General features: G+C 33.8%; 1 protein-coding gene across 1 annotated transcript; it reads left to right on the top strand.

The window, feature by feature from the left end:
- The first annotated feature begins 19,177 nt into the window (after nt 1–19,177).
- Nucleotides 19,178–20,700, top strand: LOC107878265 (putative F-box protein At4g38870). Its single transcript, XM_016725186.2, has one exon. The coding sequence runs from the start codon at nt 19,461–19,463 to the stop codon at nt 20,616–20,618; it is 1,158 nt and encodes a 385-aa protein (XP_016580672.2). The 5' UTR covers nt 19,178–19,460; the 3' UTR covers nt 20,619–20,700.
- The last annotated feature ends 426 nt before the right edge of the window (nt 20,701–21,126 follow it).

Raw genomic sequence — 21,126 nt, 5'->3', positions numbered from 1 at the left:
AAGTTCATTAAAGTACGCCCATGAATTTTCACTTATCTTATGTTCACCGTTTTATAAAATGCTCTCACCTATGTTGTATGAAAAATGTATTTCTTTTCTGGACTGTTCTACGTACCAGGTTTGATTATGTTATTAGCTTGATTGATTTCATTATCAATATTGTTTCTGATTAATCTATTAATCAAAAGAGGTTACACTAGCAAATTACTGCCTTGACATTAGCAAATTGTTCGCATTTGTTATTGCAATTAACAAAGCTCATGTGGAATGATAAGCTTCATGTATCTTATACTTTGGTAATTTACCCTTCAATTGTAGTATAACATTATGTTTGAAATTGAAGATTTATCAGATGTCGGCGGGTAAAATAACTTTTTCTTGATCATATGTATGAGTAATATTTGTCAAAGAGTTGTATAGAAGGTAAACTTATTCAATTTCGTATAGTAACTACATATGGAGAGCTCGTGCTAGTCTGGATCCAATATGTTACTTTTTTTGTTTCAATTTATGCAACATAAATAAAATTTAGACGGTCAATCAATTTTTTATATGATTGTAAATATTTTAAGTTAATTAATATTATGATTCATTGTATTTTCTTACATAACTTTTGTTATGTCTCAATTTATGTAATAGGGATGGAATTTTAAGAGATGTTCAAAATTTATTGTATAATTTTTTAAGTATTTTAAATTGTTAGTTATTGTGATTTATAGTTTTTTTTACATGCTAAAAATACTCTCTCTATACTAATTTATGTGGCACTAATAGAACTCAGAGAGTCAACTAAAATTTTTAGTATAGTTTATGAATATTTAAGTTGTTAATTATTATAATTTGTAGTACTTTCTACACAATGCTTAGATAATATATGTTATTTTCTCTACTACAATTTATTGGGCATTGATAGAATTTAGATTTTGGAAAATTAACCACAATTTTAATATGTCTTTTAAATATTTTAAATTATTAATTATTGTGATTTATATTACTTTTACGTGTGGCACTGACAGAATTATAAGAGTCAATCAATTTTGTTATGCATTTTACATATTTTTATTTGTTTAGAATTGTAATTTATTTTACTTTTACGTAATTATATTCTTTATTTAATAAAAGTACTTATTTTTTGTGGAAAAACTTGAATTTAAAAACTTTGATTTTTGTTTTTGTTTTCTTGATGTGTAAAAGAGAAACACTATGTTGAATGAAAATAATCTATTCTCTCTACATCTTTGAAGGGCACAAATCTCAAAAAGTAGGCGCAATTAATAATGAAGAGAAAAATTTTCGATTTCTTTGATCAAATTACATGAATTGGATTTCAATAATACTTAGCCACAAAATAAAAATACAAGGGTGAATAAGTTAATTTGGGTTTCGACTCTAAGCTATTTTATGTACTTACATAATTAATATTTTATGTAGTTAATTATTGTGATTTATAGTATTTTTTACGTAATTTTAAATAATATATGTTAGTTCTTATGTCTCAACTTATGTAATTATGATAGAATTTTGAGAGTCAATCGAATATTTTATATCTTTTAATCATCTTAAATTGTTAATTATTGTAATTTATAATACTTTTTAAATAATTTTTAAATATGATATTGACTTTATTCCTCTTTCTTTATATTTTAAATTTTTTATTTTCTTTTTTTATTTAATTTATGCACCATTATTTAAGTCCTCATACTCCATTACGTAGAAATACACTGGATAATGTTGTTGTTGCTGTATGTACCATTATTTAAGTAAGATTCTATAAGGCAAAACCTTTATGATATTGAAGTTCTAAATATTGAGACTTCACAGTTCAAATAAATAAAAGATTTATGCAATTTTTAGTTGATTTAAAACTTCTACATATTATTAAAATATTAATATTTATTTAGTGGTGGAATATAATTTTAAGGGTCAAAAAGATAGACAATGTGTAAAAAGTACAACGCACAGGCGTTAAAGAAAAAATGAATGACATTGTATATGAGTATACAATAATATATAAGTTGTAACGAATTAATTTTAAAAATAAGAGAACTGATATAAATTAATTTTATACACACCAAATTTGTCCGTTTTGACTCTCCAAGAAACAAATGATATCAGACAAAACCATTAGTAGTAAAACAGAATATATATATATAAAGCGTTGATATTATGACCCTAAACCAAAGTACAATAAATTTTGTACCAGGTATCAGTGGAATAGAATGTCAATTTTACTATCATTATAAATAATTTTAAAATACAATTATGCAAACTAAATTTTACCTAAATTGAGATCTTATGAAAATAATTTTTTTATCCTTTTAAGAATAAGATATCTACTGTACTTTTCTCTCGTTGAATAGAATATCAAGTTTTATATCATTATAAATAGTTTTAAGATATAACTATGCAAACTCAACTTTATGTAACGACCCGAGACTACCCCTAGTCGTCGCATGGTGCTTAGGACCACAAGTGATCCCAAGCAGTGGGGGTGAATGCATAAGCAAAACAATATCTCAATGTTCATATAAACTGATAAAATAATGCATGCTAAGTATAAATGACTCACATTGGCTGGAGTAACAGAAAACTGAAAATCATGAATAATAAGGCATACTTTATAAATCTTGTAAGTCATAACACTTAGTTCTAAAAGTTGTACTTTTACTATTTACTTAGTTCTAAAAAATGTACTTTTACTATTTCTGCTAGTGGACTAAGTAGAACTGAAGTTAAGTCTGTTTTCAAATCATGTAGGCTAAGTTTAAAAGAACTCACCCTTGTATCTATAAACTGAAAGCTGAAATCTCATGGCTAATGACTTATGTAAAACAATATCTGAATAAAATTGTGAGACTTTACACTTAGTTTCTAAAAGTTGTTCTGTTATTCTTTACTGTTAGGATTACTCTTTTATGCACGGAGGTTCTTCTAACCGACATACACTATATGAGCTATCATAGTGTCCAACGTCTAGTTTCCTTATGGGAAAACTTCACGCTGGAGAGAGGTGTCATACTCTTGCCAGAGAGTAAACCTAATCTAAGTGATCACATCTGTAACTGTCATCCATATAAAAATGGGAATAATCTGAATCTGTACCTACATTGGCTCTTAGTTCTAGGGAAGTATGATGCGCTAAACTCACACTTTCTTCTCGGTGCTAAATACTACTCCCTTTAATCTGTATGCTCATTCTGTAGGAAATCCACTTTAAAACTAGTATAAGGGTTTATAATGAAAACTAATTATGCATCTGTCTGTTTTAAACTGTAATCAAAACTAATTTGTTTTCTGTAAACTGTAATGAAACTGTAAAGTGGATTCCATATCTTAACTGAGGATAAGAAGATCAAAACTTTTCTGAAAAATCTGAATATAAGCTAGTCATGGGGTGCTCAAAAACAACATCTTTCTTGAAACATCAACATTTTCCTATGAGGCAAACCCATCACGAAGTCTATGCTCACTTCTTCCCACTTCAATGTGGGAATACTAAACTCCTGCATTGAACCACTACGCTTTTGGTACTCAATATTCATATGCTGACATGTAGAGCACTTAGGCACAAACTGTGCAATGTCTCTCTTTATCCTACTCCACCAATAGATCTCCCGCAAGTCACGAATATCTTAGTGGCCCCTAGATGAATCGAGTAATGTGCACCATGCCCTTCTGCAAGAATTCGCTGCCTCACACCATCCACACATGGCACACATAATCTACCCTGCAACGCAACACACCATCTCTCTCTTGGGAGAAAACCTCTACCTTCTGGTCTCTGACTGACTTTTTTAACTTAACTAAATTGGGATCCCTGTCCTACTTTTATTTTACTTTGGAAACCAAAGATGATTCCGAACTATTCTGCACCCAAACACTACCCTCAGCCAAATCAACTAAACGGACACCTAGTCTGGCAAGCTGATGAACATCCTAAACTAACTTCTTACCATCCTCAACATGAGCAATACTACCCATGGATAATCTACTGAGGGTATCAGCCACTACATTGGCCTTGCCTAGATGATACAGAACACTCATGTCATAATCTTTTAATAATTCTAACCACCTTTTTTTATGCAAATTCAAGTCTTTCTAAGGAAATACATACTGCAGGCTTTTGTGGTCCGTGAACACATCAACATGCACCCCATACAAATAGTGCCTCTAAATCTTTAAAGCAAACACAACAGCTGTTAATTCAAGATCAAGGGTGAGATAATTCTTTTCATGAGGCTTAAGCTGTCAAGAGGAATAACCCACAACCTTACCTCTCTGCATCAAAACACACCCCAAACCAACTCTGAAAGTATAATAATACACAACAAATCCATCTAAACCATCGGGTAAAGTCAAAACTAGGGTTGTAGTGAGTCAAGTCTTTAATTCCTAAAAACTCTTCTCACAAGAATCTGACCACTGGAATTTGACCTTTTTCTGAGTTAATCGGGACATAGGGGATGTAATAGACAAAATCCTTCAACAAACCATCGGTAATAACCAACCAAACCCAAGAAACTCCTGATATCTGATAGAGAGATGGTTTTGGTCCAGTTTCTTACTGCTTTGGTCTTTTGAGGATCAACTCTAATGCCATCACTGGAAATAATATGACCAAGGAAAGCTACTGACCTTAGCCAAAATTTGCATTTACTAAATTTGGCGAACAACTGATGGGCTCTGAGGGTCTGCAATACTATTTTGAGATGTTCTACGTGATTATGTTCACTGAGGGAGTAGACAAGAATGTCATCAATGAAGACTATGAAGAACATATCCAAGTACTTCTTGAATACTCGGTTTATCAAGTCTATGAGAGCTGCTGGGGCATTGGTAAGACTAAATGACATGACTAGAAATTAAAAGTGACCATACCTAGTTTTTAAAGCTATTTTTGGAATGTCACATTCTCTGACTCTAAGCTAATGATAGCCTGATCTAAGATCTATCTAAGAAAAGTAACTGGCTCCCTGAAGTTGGTCGAACAAGTCATCAATTCTAGAAAGTGGATACTTCTTCTTGACTGTAACTTTGTTCAACTGATGGTAATCAATACACATTCTAAGAGAACCGTCTTTCTTACGCACGAACAGAACTGGTGCACCCTATGGGAAAACATTGGGCCTGATAAATCCCTTATCTAGGGGATCTTTCAATTGTTCCTTTAACTTTTTAAGTTCAGTTGGATCCATTCTATATGGCGGGATAGAAATGGGCTGAGTATCAGGAAAAAGGTTTATTCTAAAGTCAACTTCCCTTTCCGGATAAACTCCCGGAAGATCTTCAGGAAACACATCTAAAAATTCACTTGCTACTGAAACTGACTCAAGATTAAGGATCTCGAAACTATAATCTTTTACTCGAACGAGATGATAGACACACCCCTTGGATATTAGTTTTCTTGCTCTAAGGTATGAAACAAGTTGACCCCTAAGTGCTGAAGTACTACCCCTCCATTCTAGAACAGGTTTATTCGGGAATTGAAAATAGACAACTCTGTTTCTACAATAAACTGAAGCATAGAATGAATGAAGCCAATCATGTCGAGAATGATGTCAAAATCTATCATCTCTGACTCTACTAAGTTTGCTGAAGTAACTTTCTGAGACACCATAACCGGATAATTCTAGTATACCCTCTGGGCTATGATAGATTTATCTACTAAAGTAGAGACTGAGAAGGTCTGTGCTAAGATTTTAGGACTCAAGACTAACTTCAAAGTCAAAAGCTATATAAAGAGTTACAAAGGACAAAGAAGCTCCTATATCTATCAAAGCATAAACATGTAAATGGTAAACTTTTAACATACCAGTGACCACATTAGGAGAAATTTTCTAATCCTGTCAGGACTGAAATACATAAAGCCTATTTGGACTTTGCCTACTGGTGGCACTGGAAGTGGCACCCAGCTGAGATGGGCGACCAGACTGAGTTAGAGGATAATTATACTAACTCTGCGAACCCACCTGAGGACACTCTCTGATCCTATGTCTTGGCTTGCCACATCCAAAACATACAACACTGCTAGCTGTACAAACACCCTAATGGTTTCTGCCATACTTCTGACAAAGAGGATTTGTTCGAGCACTACTAACACTACCCTGAGATTTAGAGCCTGGCGCCCTATCCTTATTACCATTTTTGAATTTAGACACTGGAGCACTGGCTGAGAAAGTAGCTATAACTAAAGATTTTGAGCAAAATTGAGGATGATTACCACCCTCTGACTTAGGCTGAGTGAAGTTAAAGCTACCTACTCTAGCCCTCTTATTCTCTTTTTTTTTCTCCTTAGTATTTTGCTCCTCTCTCTGTTAAGCATATACCATCAATCTAGACAAGTCCATCTCTTTAATTTTCATTGTAAACCTATACTTCTTGACCATACTGCCAGACATACCAGACATGAACTTACCATCTTAGATATGTTATCAGCTACTACATGAGGAGCATACCTAGCTAACTGAGTAAACTTGAGAAAATACTCTTTCACTATTATGCTGCCCTACTTTAGGTTGATAAACTCTAACACCTTAGCCTCTCTCAATTCCAATGGGAAAACCCTATCTAGAAAGGTTGTAGCAAACTCTTCCTATTCTATGAAACCTGCATCTGCGGCCCTATCTACCTTTCACTGATTAAACCATGTATGAGCCACATCCTATAATTTATAGGTAACTAACTCAGCACTCTCACTAGCGGTTACCCCCATAATGTCTGTTACCTTCTGCACAGTGTCAAAGAATTTTTGTGGGTCCTCTTCAGACTTAGACCCAAAAAACAAAGGAGGGTTTATTCGGGTGAAGTCCTGAATTCTAACTGCAATAGTATTGGCCGCTGGGTTGGCCTGAACAGTAGCTGGTCATTCATTCTCGGCTTCTACAGAATGAGCTAGAGTGGTGAAAGGTGCGTTGAATTCTGCGTGAGAAACATGCTCATTCAGGGGATCTTTCTGAATAGCCAGAGGCGCTGGCTAGTTTTCAGTTCTTTTTATGTTGGTCTTTTTGGAAGGAATGTTATATAAACGAAAGGGGAAATTAGATTATACAGAGAGTTTAACTTGATCTCATGCTCACTCGCACGATATGAATATTGAAAGAAAGGAAACTTTTCCTAAAAATATCTCATAACCCATTGCGCATAAGTGTGGTGCGCTACAAACCCATGCACAAGACTCTACTTGAAGTGGGTTTCAGACTCCCTATGACTCTTTATAATCTTAGGCTCAGATACCAAGTTTGTAACACCTTGAGTCTACACCTTGGATGTCACATGGTGCTTACAACCCGGAGGACCACAAGCAAATCCATGATGGGTACCTGCTGTGAGCATTGAATAATAACACTGAAAATATGTGTAGAAGTATAACTGAAAATGAAATAAGGTTCTCAAAATACTAAAATAGTAACTGAGTGTAATTGATAAGAAATTTTATAAAACTGAATAACTAAATATGGAGTTAATGGAACAAGTCCCCAACTAACTCTGACTGAAATAACTACTAAGCTAACTAAAATACTGAAATAGATAAACTCTATCCTCAAAATATGAGGACTCACTACTGAATCTGTTGCTGATATCCTGAGTTGCTAAGTATAATTAGGAAACCGTGCATCTAAATCTATGATATTAGACATCATAGCATAAAGAAAGAGTATACATCAGTACTTTGAATGTACTGGTATGCGAAGTGAGGTAGGATGATATACATGGGTTCATATGCATGAGATGATAACTGACTGAATAAATATCATGAAGTAACTAGATGAGAGTACATGCAAAATTGTAACTACTGAACATGCTGAATATGCAATACTGCACATAAAACGTCTATCTGAATTAGACTAAAACTGAGGTACTGAGTTCTAATACCTGATTACTGATAATTGAAAGTTTAGACTGATACTAAAGTACTAAATTCTGATGGCTATGTAACTAATAACTAGTAGCCATAGTTTTGTAGAACTGTCTGAGTTCTTTATTGAATACTGAGACTAAAACTGTAACTATGAGAGTGTTTATTTAACCGACATACCCCAATTATAAAATGAGTTGGGGTCCAACCTGTGACCCCAGTTGGAAGGGTGTTAGCATCTTGCCAAGGGATAATAACAATATTATGTCAACCCTAATCTGGTAGGAAGACTCATGAAATATATATATATATATATATATATGCCAACCCATATCTGGCAGGAGGACGACTTACCCTACGCTGGCTATGTAGTTCTGTAATACAGGGACTGCTACTAAGGTTTAAACCCTCTACTGGCAGGAATGCCCTCATCCCTGGTTTCACTCGGTGCTGAATTCTAATCCTAACTAAATCGACACTGAACTGACCACTAGACTGTACTAGGCTTGACTGAACTGACACTGATCATGTTGATTGACTGAACTGGCCTGAGTTTACTGAGTTCTGCTAATTGACTGAGTACTACTGGTCTTGACCTTTACTAGAACTATTTTGTAACTACTGCAACTAAGTAAACAGCTAGATTTTGGATAATAAATACCCCCAGGACTCGATACCATAGATAATAAGGACACATGAGAGCATTTGAGACTATAATAAGTAAGCATTATTTAAATAAACCCATCACTTGGGAATTTCATCATACACATGGGGATTAGTACTTTGACATGGGACAATCCATCAAACACACAGAGATCATGAACTTGAACGTGGGAATATCTCAAACATGTGAGCATAGCATGATTACATAACTAAAATCATGAATTTAGGAATTTTTATGAAATTCTCTTGTAATAGGACATGGGTGTTTAATCATACATTTAAAGATCATAGCTTGAACCTAAAAATGTCTTAAACATGAGTGAACAATTGTAACACCCCGTATTCAAGTACATGTATTGGCGTATTCAAGTACGTGTATTGGTCTTATTTATATGGAATTAATTTTTTCGATGGTTCCATACGAAGGTTATTGAATAAGATTTCCAACGATATAAAGATTTCAAAAAACGGATAAGTTTTGGATATAATCGAGCACGTTCGAAACTATAAAACAGTGGCCGGGATATGGTGAATAGTAAATGTGCAGGAAAATTTCCTGCACACAAACTACTAAGGCCTGCCAGTTTTTTGGGTCAAATTTGAACGCTCATAACTCCCTTAATATAATGAAATGGGAGAGATACGACCTATCAAAAGAAAGATCTTTGAGTCTTCTTTCCAATTCAATTGGTTTCATCCAAATCCAACGTATGAGTAAGGAGTTATACTCGTTTTACTTTAGCCTCTCAAAACAGATTTTTAGGGTCAGTTTCAAACAATCATAACTCCTTGTACAGGACGAACTGGGTGGCCTACTTTATATAAAATGAAATCCCTTTGAATTATCTTTCCAATGATATCAATTTCACCCAAATCCGATATCGGAGCAAAGAGTTATGGTCGATCTACTTTAGCTTATCAAAACAGTCCACCATGGATAGATTCGGATTTACTTAAAATTTTAAGGGCAATATGGTCATTTTCCATCACCTCATGAACAAAAATTGGTCATTATATACATATACTTAGCCTCATATCCATTATTTATCATCCATTATTGAAGACTAAGAAACCCTAGCCAAATTTCAACTCCAATTATCTTGTGATTCAACCGTAGAAAATCCAAATTGATTCCGTAGTTGTGTTCACCGTCTCGAGGGCTTCGAGAAGCACCCCTTATTTGTGCCAACAGGACTTCGAAATCAAAAGGGCCATTTTATGGTAAGGATGTAAATTATGTTGGTGTTATTTATATGGATATGTATATATATGCATGTGAGCATAAGAAGTGTGTTATTTGATTGTTGTTGAAAGATGATTGGAAATGATGTTGGATTATTCTTGTGCATGGTTGGATTATGTTGAATTGTGAAGGGATTTGGTGTGATGATGTGGTATTGAAATGATGATTATATATATATATACACACATAAACCTATTGTTCAAGTTGGTTTTTGGAATCCTTTGCAAATATTGGTTGTATGGAATTATGGAAGAGAATTGTGGTGTTGGGTTGCTAATACTAGATGCCAAACATTTCATTGTAGATAAGTGATTTGTAAAGGCGGGAAATTGTGTTGAATTGGTATCCGAATCTACGACGAGTTATGTAAAGCATACTCTAACAATGTTCTTTGGCATGAAAACACCAATGTTCCATCAAGTAAGATTCCGAGGTTGTCCAAAAACATGTATTGTTCTACGTTACCAACGAAGTTGTTTCCATTCTATAAAGTGTCAAAATGTTTCATTGATATACCAAAAGGCTCCTATTTCATTGTTGTGATATTGATGATTCTGAAACACATTGTTGATGTACCAATGAGTCTTTATTACATCGTTATTGTATAGAAGGTCTATTACTTGGTTCCTATTGATGTATCATTGTTTCAAAGTATCAAAAATGTGGTGGCGACCGAAATAACAATCTCAAAGATTAATTGAACTAAGTGATGGAAGTTCTCTCTTATCGGGTGGTATCCCAGGGGCATAAGCCTAGCATGGGTCGATCTCTATTTATGTGTTTATGGGTGGTATCCCAGGGGCATAAGCCTAGCATGGTTTGATCCCAGTTGATATGTACTGGAGGCAGCCTAATGGTCACAGTACAGTACCGTAATGATTACAAAGACGATAAGAACGAAGGTAAAGTGATTGAATAAATACAATGTACAGGTTGTCACAAGTTCTAGTAAGTGTGGTCCACTCCTATTACGACTTATTCACTTGTTTCTGATTTCTATCGAGCTCCTATATCATATGTGATTATCTACAGCTTTACATACTCAGTACATATTTCGTACTGACGTCCCCCACGGGGACCTGCATTTCATGCTGCAGGCACAGGTACCTCAGCTCATTCACAGCATAAATAGGAGCCAGGTCATACAGCTATTGTTGGTGAGCTCCAGTTTGCTTCGGAGCTTTCTGAGTCGGTTCCTTATGTTTTATTATTGTACAGGAGTCATGTGTGGGCGGGGGGTTTGTCCCGACCCTAGCTATGTCATGTATATCTTAGAGGCTTTGTAGACATAAGGAAGGGTAAAGTCATGGAAGTTTATATAGTGATGTTATATTTGTACATGTGGTGGCCCCGACGGCTACGTAATATATATATATATATATATATATATATATATTTGTGCGTGTTGTGCTGATATAGGTAATTAGACCCTTCTATATGCAACGAAGTGCTGTCCAAATTTTTGGTGACATATAAGTGAAAGTACAGGTATTTGAACGGGTTCTCCGGGGCCTTCTCGGCTTCGGGTGCCAGTCCGGCCTGATGGGATTTTAGGCCGTGACAACGAGAGGGTACAATAGGCATTTTAAAAATTCAATTAAGATAAAAGGGGAATATGATCATTGTTCAAAGTTGAGGGGGGGGGTTGATTTTTAAGATAAAGTTGGGGAGGGAAAATAATTTTCACCCATTATGTTGAGATTAATTATGTATTGACTAGTAATACACAAATTATTTTTTATTGGGTATTTGGTTCATTGCACTAAAATTAGATATGTAAGATATCATTTTAATATTTATTTATTTTCTAAACTAAAAAGTAATGGACAACGCCCCCCCCCCCCCCCCTCTCCCTTTATGCGTGAGGTCTGGATAGAGTTTGATCACAAGGGTCTATTATACACAATTTTATTCTACGTTTCTGTCATAAGCTATTTTTATAATATGAATCCGTAAACTCCTGATCATACAACAACTACTTTAGTGATTACTCCAAAACTTCCTTTCTAAACTAAAACGTAATGAGTTTATAATGATACATTTGGATACTTGACCTTCATTGGTTTCTAGGAAAAAATAGAGGTAGTTCTGTGACTTTATAAGTTGTACATAGACTAATTATTCCATGTTCATGGTGATATAAAATAATATGCCAAATTACCAATTGATTTATATTAAATTATATATATATGATTCAAATTATAATCAAATATCGTATAAAGTTATATCAAATTATATACCATGATTACTTTTTTATACATCATAGTAAACTACCTCATATGTATATAGGTTTGAGATTACTTGAAATCTATATTTATAGTTGGAAATTTAAAATATTGCACAATTCTACTCTTTGACCAAGGAAAATTATCTCTCATATATATAGATTTGAGATTACTTGAAATCTATATTTATAGTTGGAAATTCAAAATATTGCACAATTCTACTCTTTGACCGAGGAAAATTATCTCTGCTTTTGCCTTGAATATAAGACTTAATTGAATCTCGTTAAATTCTTATGTTATTTTAATTGAATCTCGGTAAATTCTTATGTTATTGTTTTTCTATATTTGCTTTGTGTGTGATTGTGTGCTAATCAACTCACGATCTTTTGATAACAGTATCAATAGTCAAACTATAATATATTATATGCTAAACCTATTTAACTTTTTTTCTCGTATATTTATTTTCTTTTATTTTAAATAGATCGATTAGTTCTCATTCTTTTTAAGTGCACTCGATTTTCAAATAGATTGCTTTCTTTTCTCCGCATACCAAACAAAGAAAATTTGGCACCTCTTAGGGTGTGTTTGGTATGAAGGAAAATATTTTCAGAAAATATTTTTCAATTTTCTTATATTTGGTTGGCTTATATGTTTTGAAAAATGTTTTCCAAACCAATTTATTTTTCTTAAATCTAAGAAAAATAACTTCCCTTCAAAAAGTAAGGAAAACAGTTTTCAAAACTCTCTTTCAACTTCACTTTAAAGTTGAAATGTTCACACAATTCTCAAAATTATCTACCCCGCCCCCGCCCCCAATACCCTATCACCCCTACCTCACCCCACCCCATCCCCTACCCCCACCCTCAAAATTTAATTGTTTTAAAAAGTATTTCAAAATACTTTCCATATGTTTGATGAAATTCCCATATCATGTTCAATCAATTTCAAGATGAATCCCCAATTTATGAATTTTGCCATGTAACTCTATTGTTGTCACGCCCTAAAATCCCATTGGGCAGGACTGGGAAAGTATTGGGGGGGGGGGGGGGGTTTAAGAAAAAAACAAAATTTTTTCTTAGTCCATCCCCTATTATGGAAAGTATGAATTTAAAACATGGGGATGTTGATAAAAATCATGAATTTAGGATCTATCATGGAATTCACTTGAATAAAGCATAGGAAACTCAAATTCATGGCATGGAGAATTCAAAATCTTGCATAGAATCATACATGAGCTGAAATTAATTAAAATCACTATGAAAACATGCAATTAGATCTTTCTTGAACATTTAAAATAACATAATGATCAAAAAATTCATTCTTTAATTTAAATAAAAGGGTTTTGGGCTCCATGGGTGAAAGAGGACCCATGGATGAACTCCCACATACCTTGATTGTTAATTTCGTGAAGATTGTGGTGAATTCTTGGGACTTGATCTTGAGCTTGATGAAACTAGGGCATGTTCTTGAGAGGATTTTGAGAATAAAGAATGAATTTTGCCCTTTAGGATATTAAATTTCATGTTTTACCTGAATAAGGTGAGGGGAAAAAGACCTAAATGTCCTTGGAATTCAGAATTTAAGTGAGCAAACTGTGTCTAGTGATGCGATACCCGACCCATTGCATCAATAATGTCGACGCGATCACTTACGCGTTGCGTCTACAGGTACAACGCGATGGCCAACGCAACACGCCAAGATCACATTAGCTTGTTATTTTGGCCATCCAAACACAACCCAAACAAAGTTTGAAAATTTCAATATTCACCCGATATGACCTATTGATATTCCTGATCATGAATCAAATTATAAATCGACATTCTAAGGTCTTAAGGATCAAAAATAAGATCATCCAATTATGAAGGCTAAAAATACCTCTAAGTCTTAACACTTAGCTGAAGTTTCTAAGTCTGGAACCTCTTTTGGCATACTATAAAGAAATGGAATGACTAGAACTTTATGAGATCTTACAAATGCTAAAACCTTTGATGATATTGATTAAGCATTCCTCAGTTCGGAAAACTTCCAGTTGTTGTTGATAAAACCTATCATAGGACTTATTGATGTAAAATTTGTACAAATAATTGCTTGTTGTGTATTTGTATTGTTTTTGTGTTTGCAACTTGGCCTTCTTTTGGAGGTAGTAAAAAATGACATCGATGTGCTGCAAATACTATCAAACATTTCATATTACGTGACACTAAAATTAATACACAGATGTAATTAAATAAAGTATTAATTAATAGTAATATGTATGGCATTTAAACCTCATCATTCTAGCAAGTTTAGGGTTGTGACATCAAATAGAACCAATCATTTATTTCGGGATGTACAATAACAAAGTTGAACATATCAAAACCAAGACTCGATTAGTTCACTTTATAGTTTTTGTCATTTTATTTTCTACATGATTTATATATGTTAATGTCCTATTTTTACAACAAGAATTGTATAGATCAATATCTTTAAGAGCTGATTTATGTACCTGCCGGCGTAATGCTCTAACAGCCCATCGTCAATCCATTCTGAATAGACGTTGATCAACTTTGTTAGTTTTTTTGGAGCCCCATTCGAGATGTTGAACCCTTCAAACGAGTAATTTTTCCTTTCTCTCGAACTGACAGGCTCTACTTTTTTTTCTTCCATGAAAGCAGTTGATGGATTATCAACTGTGATATTATGTTGTTCAGCAGTAGCTTCTACTGTGACATCCACCTGGAAAGCCAGAATTGTCAATGCTAATAATCACAAATGTACAATAGATTATCTATCTATTGTATCAGATGGATCATCTGTTAGAACAAACTCGAATAGGTAAAACAGAGTTGTATGATAATTTCAAATAGATTACCCATCTATTGTAACATATGACTCATCTGTTGGTACAAATTAAAATAGTACTAAGACCTGTTTGATTTGCTGAAATAGACAAACATATATTACAACAGATAATACATCTAATGCAACAGGTTATACGACAGTTGCTACAGATGTATATATCTGTTTGATAATTTTTAGTAGATGTATAATCTATTGAAACAGATGTGTCTGTTTGTTTGTTGGAATAGATGATATATATTCACCTTTTTTAGCTAATGTTTCTCTTCTGTTGCCCTTATATATTGATCAAAGGTGCAAGATAGAGACAGAGGAGTTGCACTTTTGCTTTTTTCAATGTTTGATGATGCCTTAGAAACTTCTTTCCTTCTCTTAGCCACCTTGATATCTAGAGGAGTGTATGGATATAAAATCATTTTTGATGGAATGACATCCTTCTTAGATATCATTTCTTTTACAGAAGCAGTTAATGCATTAATAGCATTAATCACTCTATCATGTTTCACCTTGCAATCTTGACATTTGCATGCAGAACATTCGCTAGAAGTGGCAAAATCTGTATAACCAGTATGATCATAATTATAATGATTTGTTATTTTAAAAATTATAAGAGGAGCATCACTACCATTATCACTACCATCATCAACAACAACAAGCCTACCCTCTAAAATTATTTTTCTTGTGATGGTTGTTGCTCCAAACAATTCCTCCTTTATTCTATCAATGACCTTAGGGTCTGATACAGTTCACACATACTGTAAAGTAAGAAAAAATGGAATCTTCAACTTTCAATTGGTCGAAACAAGCCACGGATGGACAATCTAAAATAAATCAGTACATATATTAGAATGATGCTGAAATCATTTTTAAAAATCATTAATTAAAATAAAAACTTAATTAGAATTACACTTACTGTTTTCTTCTGGGTATTGAAGAGATCAAGAATTTTTGCATTTTTATCAGTTTTGGCCAACAATCATCTCAAGATTCTTGGACAGAATACTTCTTTCTGGTATTTCACTTGTTGTCTCAATTAAGGAATGGCTTCAAATGCCCATGCCTATAAAATAATGCCAATAAATCAAAAGCATTATTAAAAAATAAAAAAATGAATCATGTCATGATAAAAGAAATATTTACCATGAAAGCCTATGGAAAGCCATATAAGTTGACTGCACTTGGCGTTAACGAAGTAAATGAATATTTGATAGTCATTTTGTAGCTTTTATAACCCCAGGGATAGTTGTTAAATGCCTCAAGATCGTCGTAGAGCTTTATCAAACCAAGTAGTATATTGTTGTTAACGTCTCTCGCCCAAAGAACATTATGTACAAACCAAACCAATCACAATGATTGTTTGTGCTTCTTTGAAATTCTTTTACCTTTCAACTTTTCTATGAAATTTATATTTTTGAAGCTTGGACCAACAAGGGATACCAGGTCATCATGATCACTCGACTTGCCTTTACCTTTTTTGGGTGTGTGGGGTGCTTTTTTGGGTTAGAATAGGTATAACTTGAAAAGGAGAAGGAGGGTAACATTTTAATCCAGTAACTATGGTAAACTCCTTCTAACCAAAACAAACAGGTATGCCACATTAATTTAGCCACACCTCATTCATCTTATCTTTGTTTTCATACATAAACCTACATTTGAGAAGATCATGTACCATTTTTATTTGAAAATAAGCATTGTTGTCCTCCGACAAATCAAGATATTGCCCAAAGCATCTATTCCTGAAATAAGCATCTAATTTTTATCCTCGAAGTATTTTTCTAAAGGCGTCAAAAGATTTTCCTATGGCTGACTTAACCATGAAATCACCCGTTAAATCTATGGCACCATCGTACTGCATTCTCACAGGATAACGATCAATGCTGAAGGTTTTGACCAACTCTTCGATGGAAGGACTATTAGCATTTGGATAATCTCTTTTAAAATATTCCTCCTCTCAATGTCTATCATCTTCTGCTCCTGATTGAGATAATCTTGTAAAGCAAGCTCATAAAGTGGTAGATGAAGCCTAGCTGCTTCACTTTTTTCTTTACTTGGACTTGATTCGGTTTATTTTCTTTTGGGAGCCATATTATCTAAAATTAACTGGAACAAAAATAGATTATAATTGATTAATGCATCATTAAAAAGGAGTAACAATAAATTAAATATGTACAACAATAAAATAATAGTTCCAACAAACCACACATCTGTTGCACCAGGTAGGATATCTTTTGCTGCATATAACTAACTTGTTGCAGTAGATGATCAATCTGTTAGAAATAATAAAAATAGGCCACACATCTGTTGCACCAGGTAGGATATCTGTTGCAGTATATAACTAACCTGTTACAGCGGATGAGTAATCCGTTAGAAATAATAAAAATAGATCACTCGTCTGTTGTTCCAGGTAAGTTATCTGTTGTAGCCTATAACAATCTGTTGTAGCGGATGAGTAATCTATTGAAAATAATAAAAATAGATCACTCATCTGTTGCACCATGTAGGTTATCTGTTGTAACCTATAGCCAACCTGTTATAGCGGATGAGTAATCCGTTGGAAATAATAAAAATAGATCACTCATCTATTGCATCAGGTAGGTTATCTATTGCAGCATATAACTAACCTGTTGCAGCAGATGATCAATCTGTTGAAAATAATAAAAATAGGCCACACATCTATTGCACCAGGTGGGATATCTATTGCAGCATATAACCAACTTGTTGTAGCGGATAAGTAATTCGTTAGAAATAATAAAAATAGATCACTCTTCTGTTGCACCAGGTAGGTTATCTATTGCAACCTATAACCAACCTGTTGTAGCGGATGAATAATCCATTGGAAATAATAAAAATAGATCACTCATCTGTTGCACTAGGTAGGTTATCTGTTGCGGCCTATAACCAACCGATTGTAGCTAATGACTAATCCGTTGAAAACAATAAAAATAGACCACTCATCTGTTGAAATAAATCACTCATTTATTCCTAAATGAGTTATCTGTTGGATCAATATTGTTTAGATTTCTTCCTAACAGAAGAGTCGTCTATCGCAAAAGATGAATGATCTATTAGATTATTCATCTGTCACAGCAGATTTTCATTATTGCATCAGATTTTCATATGTTGCGTCAGATGTTTAATCGGTTGCATCAGATGTTTCATCTATTGCAATATATGTTTAATCTGTTGCATCAGATGGTTCATCTGTTACATCAGATGTTTAATCTGTTGCATCAGATGTTTAATCTGTTGCATCAGATGATTCATCTGTTGCATCAGATGGTTCATCTGTTGCAACACCATATTTACCAAGAAAAATAATAAATCAACCCAGCAACACCAACACAACACACATACCAAGAACATCAACGGTGACTAAAAATCACCAACGAATCAAATCAACAGTTCAACAACAAGAACTACAATAACAACAAAAAATTGTATTTCACACCAGAAAGAGTAAAGAAGAAATGTCAGAAATTAGGGTTTTATTCAGTCCACATTTCAAATTTAAGCAAAACATATTGAAATTGTTAATCAATACTAGAAGAGAAGTTGGCTCAAGTTAAGTTTCTTTGTTTCTTCATAACTGAAAAAAAATAATTTTTTACTTATTAAAGAAGAAATGGGACAACAAAGAACTCAAAGTTGTTGTCACCGGAGAACACTGCTTTTCACTCGATTGACGATTGAAAGTCGAAAAAGAACTCGCCCAGCTATTTATCGCTGGAGCTTGAAGTCGCCGGGGATTGAAGGGAGAAATTTTGCAGAACTGTTGGTTGTGTGAGAGTTGAGAGAGACTGTCGAGAGAGAGAGGAGAGAAACAGTTGATTTAGAAAGGAAGGGGGTGTGGGTTGATTTGTATTTTTAAAAAGATTAGAAAGTTTTGATAATATTAATCAAGTCTACTATTAACTTAATCAAGTTTTCTAATTATGTATGACCCTTTAAGTTGGTCAATGTCACCAATCCTTCATTGAAGACTTAAAAGATACCTTTCCTTCAATTTTCCCAAGTTACTTTTACCACAGAGGACTTTTAATTTTGTCTTACCATATATTTATATATATGAAAGTCTTGATTCCATATATTATAGGAGACAATATTATAAATATAATTAAGTAATAATTTTAAAAATATAGATAAAAACACGATTTTATATATTGCAAAGAAGTTTGATGAGTGACAAAAAGTTAAAATTAATTTTTTAAGAATCTTACATTTTTAATATATTATAAATATAGATATATATATTATAGATATAAATAGTAGATTATAGATATAGATAAAGAAAATTCATTTATTCTGGACAGGATGGAGCATTATATATCAGCTTCTCCTGGCTGGCTGCGTCACGCTGTCCCCTTTTCTTTTCTTTTTTCTTTCCTGGAAGGCCACATCATTATTAGCTGGTTGTTGTACTTGGGCAATATCTTAATTTGAAGTCAATGAAGGTTGTTATCACAAATTTATGGTAGTGCAAACTAAGTTAAGCAGGTCTCTCTCTCTCGTGTGTGTGGCAGCTAATTAATAAATTAAGAATCAAAAGTCTCATCTTCATTACTATATCAAGATGTGATCAACACTTTAGATCTTGATTTCTTTCTCCCTTGTATATCACAAACTGAGCAGTTGAAGAATGGACAATACAATGGAATTGCGCTCCAACATCATGGCTCTGCCTTGTGAAGTCTTGGTGGATATATTCACTAGGCTTTCACTCAAACATGTTCACCAACTTCAAATTGTTTCAAAGTTATGGCACAGAACCATCTCTAGTCCACATTTCAGAAGACTTTACAACATGAAATCCATGAATCGTCCTCGATCACGTCTAGTCAAAGTATCTAACTTTAAATATTCAGACAGCTGGGAAATGATTAGTCGAACCATCACTATTTCGACTATGGACCTCGCTGTTGACAACAACGAGATCCAGGAAGAGTTCAGTTTTGAGGATATTATCGCCCCTGAACACTCCTTTATCACATCGTCCAATCTCATCATTTTCAATCACAAGGTATGTAATCCCACAACTAAAGAAATCATAGACATACCAATTTCAAGTTATCCATCAGTTAGTTTCGATGTCGCGTATGTCCCATCCAACAATACATACAAGATTGTCCATTTATATGGTACCAAAATTGGTCCTGATTACAACTTTAACTATGGAGGTAGCCCTGTAGAATTCCGATTTGAGACTCTTACACTAAGAGATGGCGGTCCAATTCCTAATTCTTGGAGAGCCCTGACACACCAAGAATGGTTTTCTTACAAGGCAGATTCAACATGTGTAAATGGTGTAATTCATTGGTTGGTAGGAATAGGAGGTATGATGGAAAAGCGCGTTATTTCAATGGAAATTGAAAGTGAGGAATTCTTGAGTTCCATTGGTTGCCCCAACAATCCATATATAGGGGAGATCTCAATCTTTGAGAATATCCATTTAGCTGATTTGAATGGAAAATTATGTTTAAGTTACTACTCAGAAGAATCGTCAAGGATGGATCTATACTTTGTCAAGGATTGGACAAATGAAGAATGGGTAAAGGAACACACTATCAATTTATCAGGTGGGGGGGTTTGGTGCAAAATAATGGGGTATGTACAAGTACAAGGTAACAATGGAGAGATTATTATTGATAGTAAACTCTACAACATTAAAGAAAATAGGTTTAGAACGCTGCCAAGGCCTAAAATGACGATGCATAGTGGCTTGTATTTTGATAGATGTTTTAAGTTAGAAAGCACAAAACCATCTGTGCAACCTAGTGTAGATTTGCTGTCTAATTAATAGATCTTTGCAGTTGTTCAAATTTTCTCAATCAATTATTTCCTGATCTTTGTATTAATGAAATTGTACTATAAATGAATTTGAGTCTTCTAACTAATTAAATTTTAGCTATGTAGCTAATTGAAAAGGGATGCAAAACAGCATAAGTTGGATTGGTTTAAATTTTTGTAGATACTAGTTTTTATGCCACATGCCTCGCACGTGTAACCCCTAACAATATTATAAAGATTATGGGTGTATTTGGAAATTCGAACGAAGAAAAATATTTTCAGAAAATATTTTTATTGAAATAAGTGATTTTCTTACCTATTTTCTAGTGTTTAATTAATAAGAAGAAAATGTTTATTTCAAGATCCTTTAGGTATAATTTGGAAAATACTATGAGATCGGACTCAACTCTCTAACCTGTTGACTCAAGACCCCGACTCTGACCCAAGATCCAAATCCTGACCCGAGACCTAATTTTCTACCTCGATCCTGACCTAACTTCGACCCCGACTCGAGTCCC

Source organism: Capsicum annuum, chromosome 7 (assembly GCF_002878395.1).
Source record: "Capsicum annuum cultivar UCD-10X-F1 chromosome 7, UCD10Xv1.1, whole genome shotgun sequence".
Taxonomy (NCBI): domain Eukaryota; kingdom Viridiplantae; phylum Streptophyta; class Magnoliopsida; order Solanales; family Solanaceae; genus Capsicum; species Capsicum annuum.
This window is presented reverse-complemented; position numbering and strand designations above follow the sequence as displayed.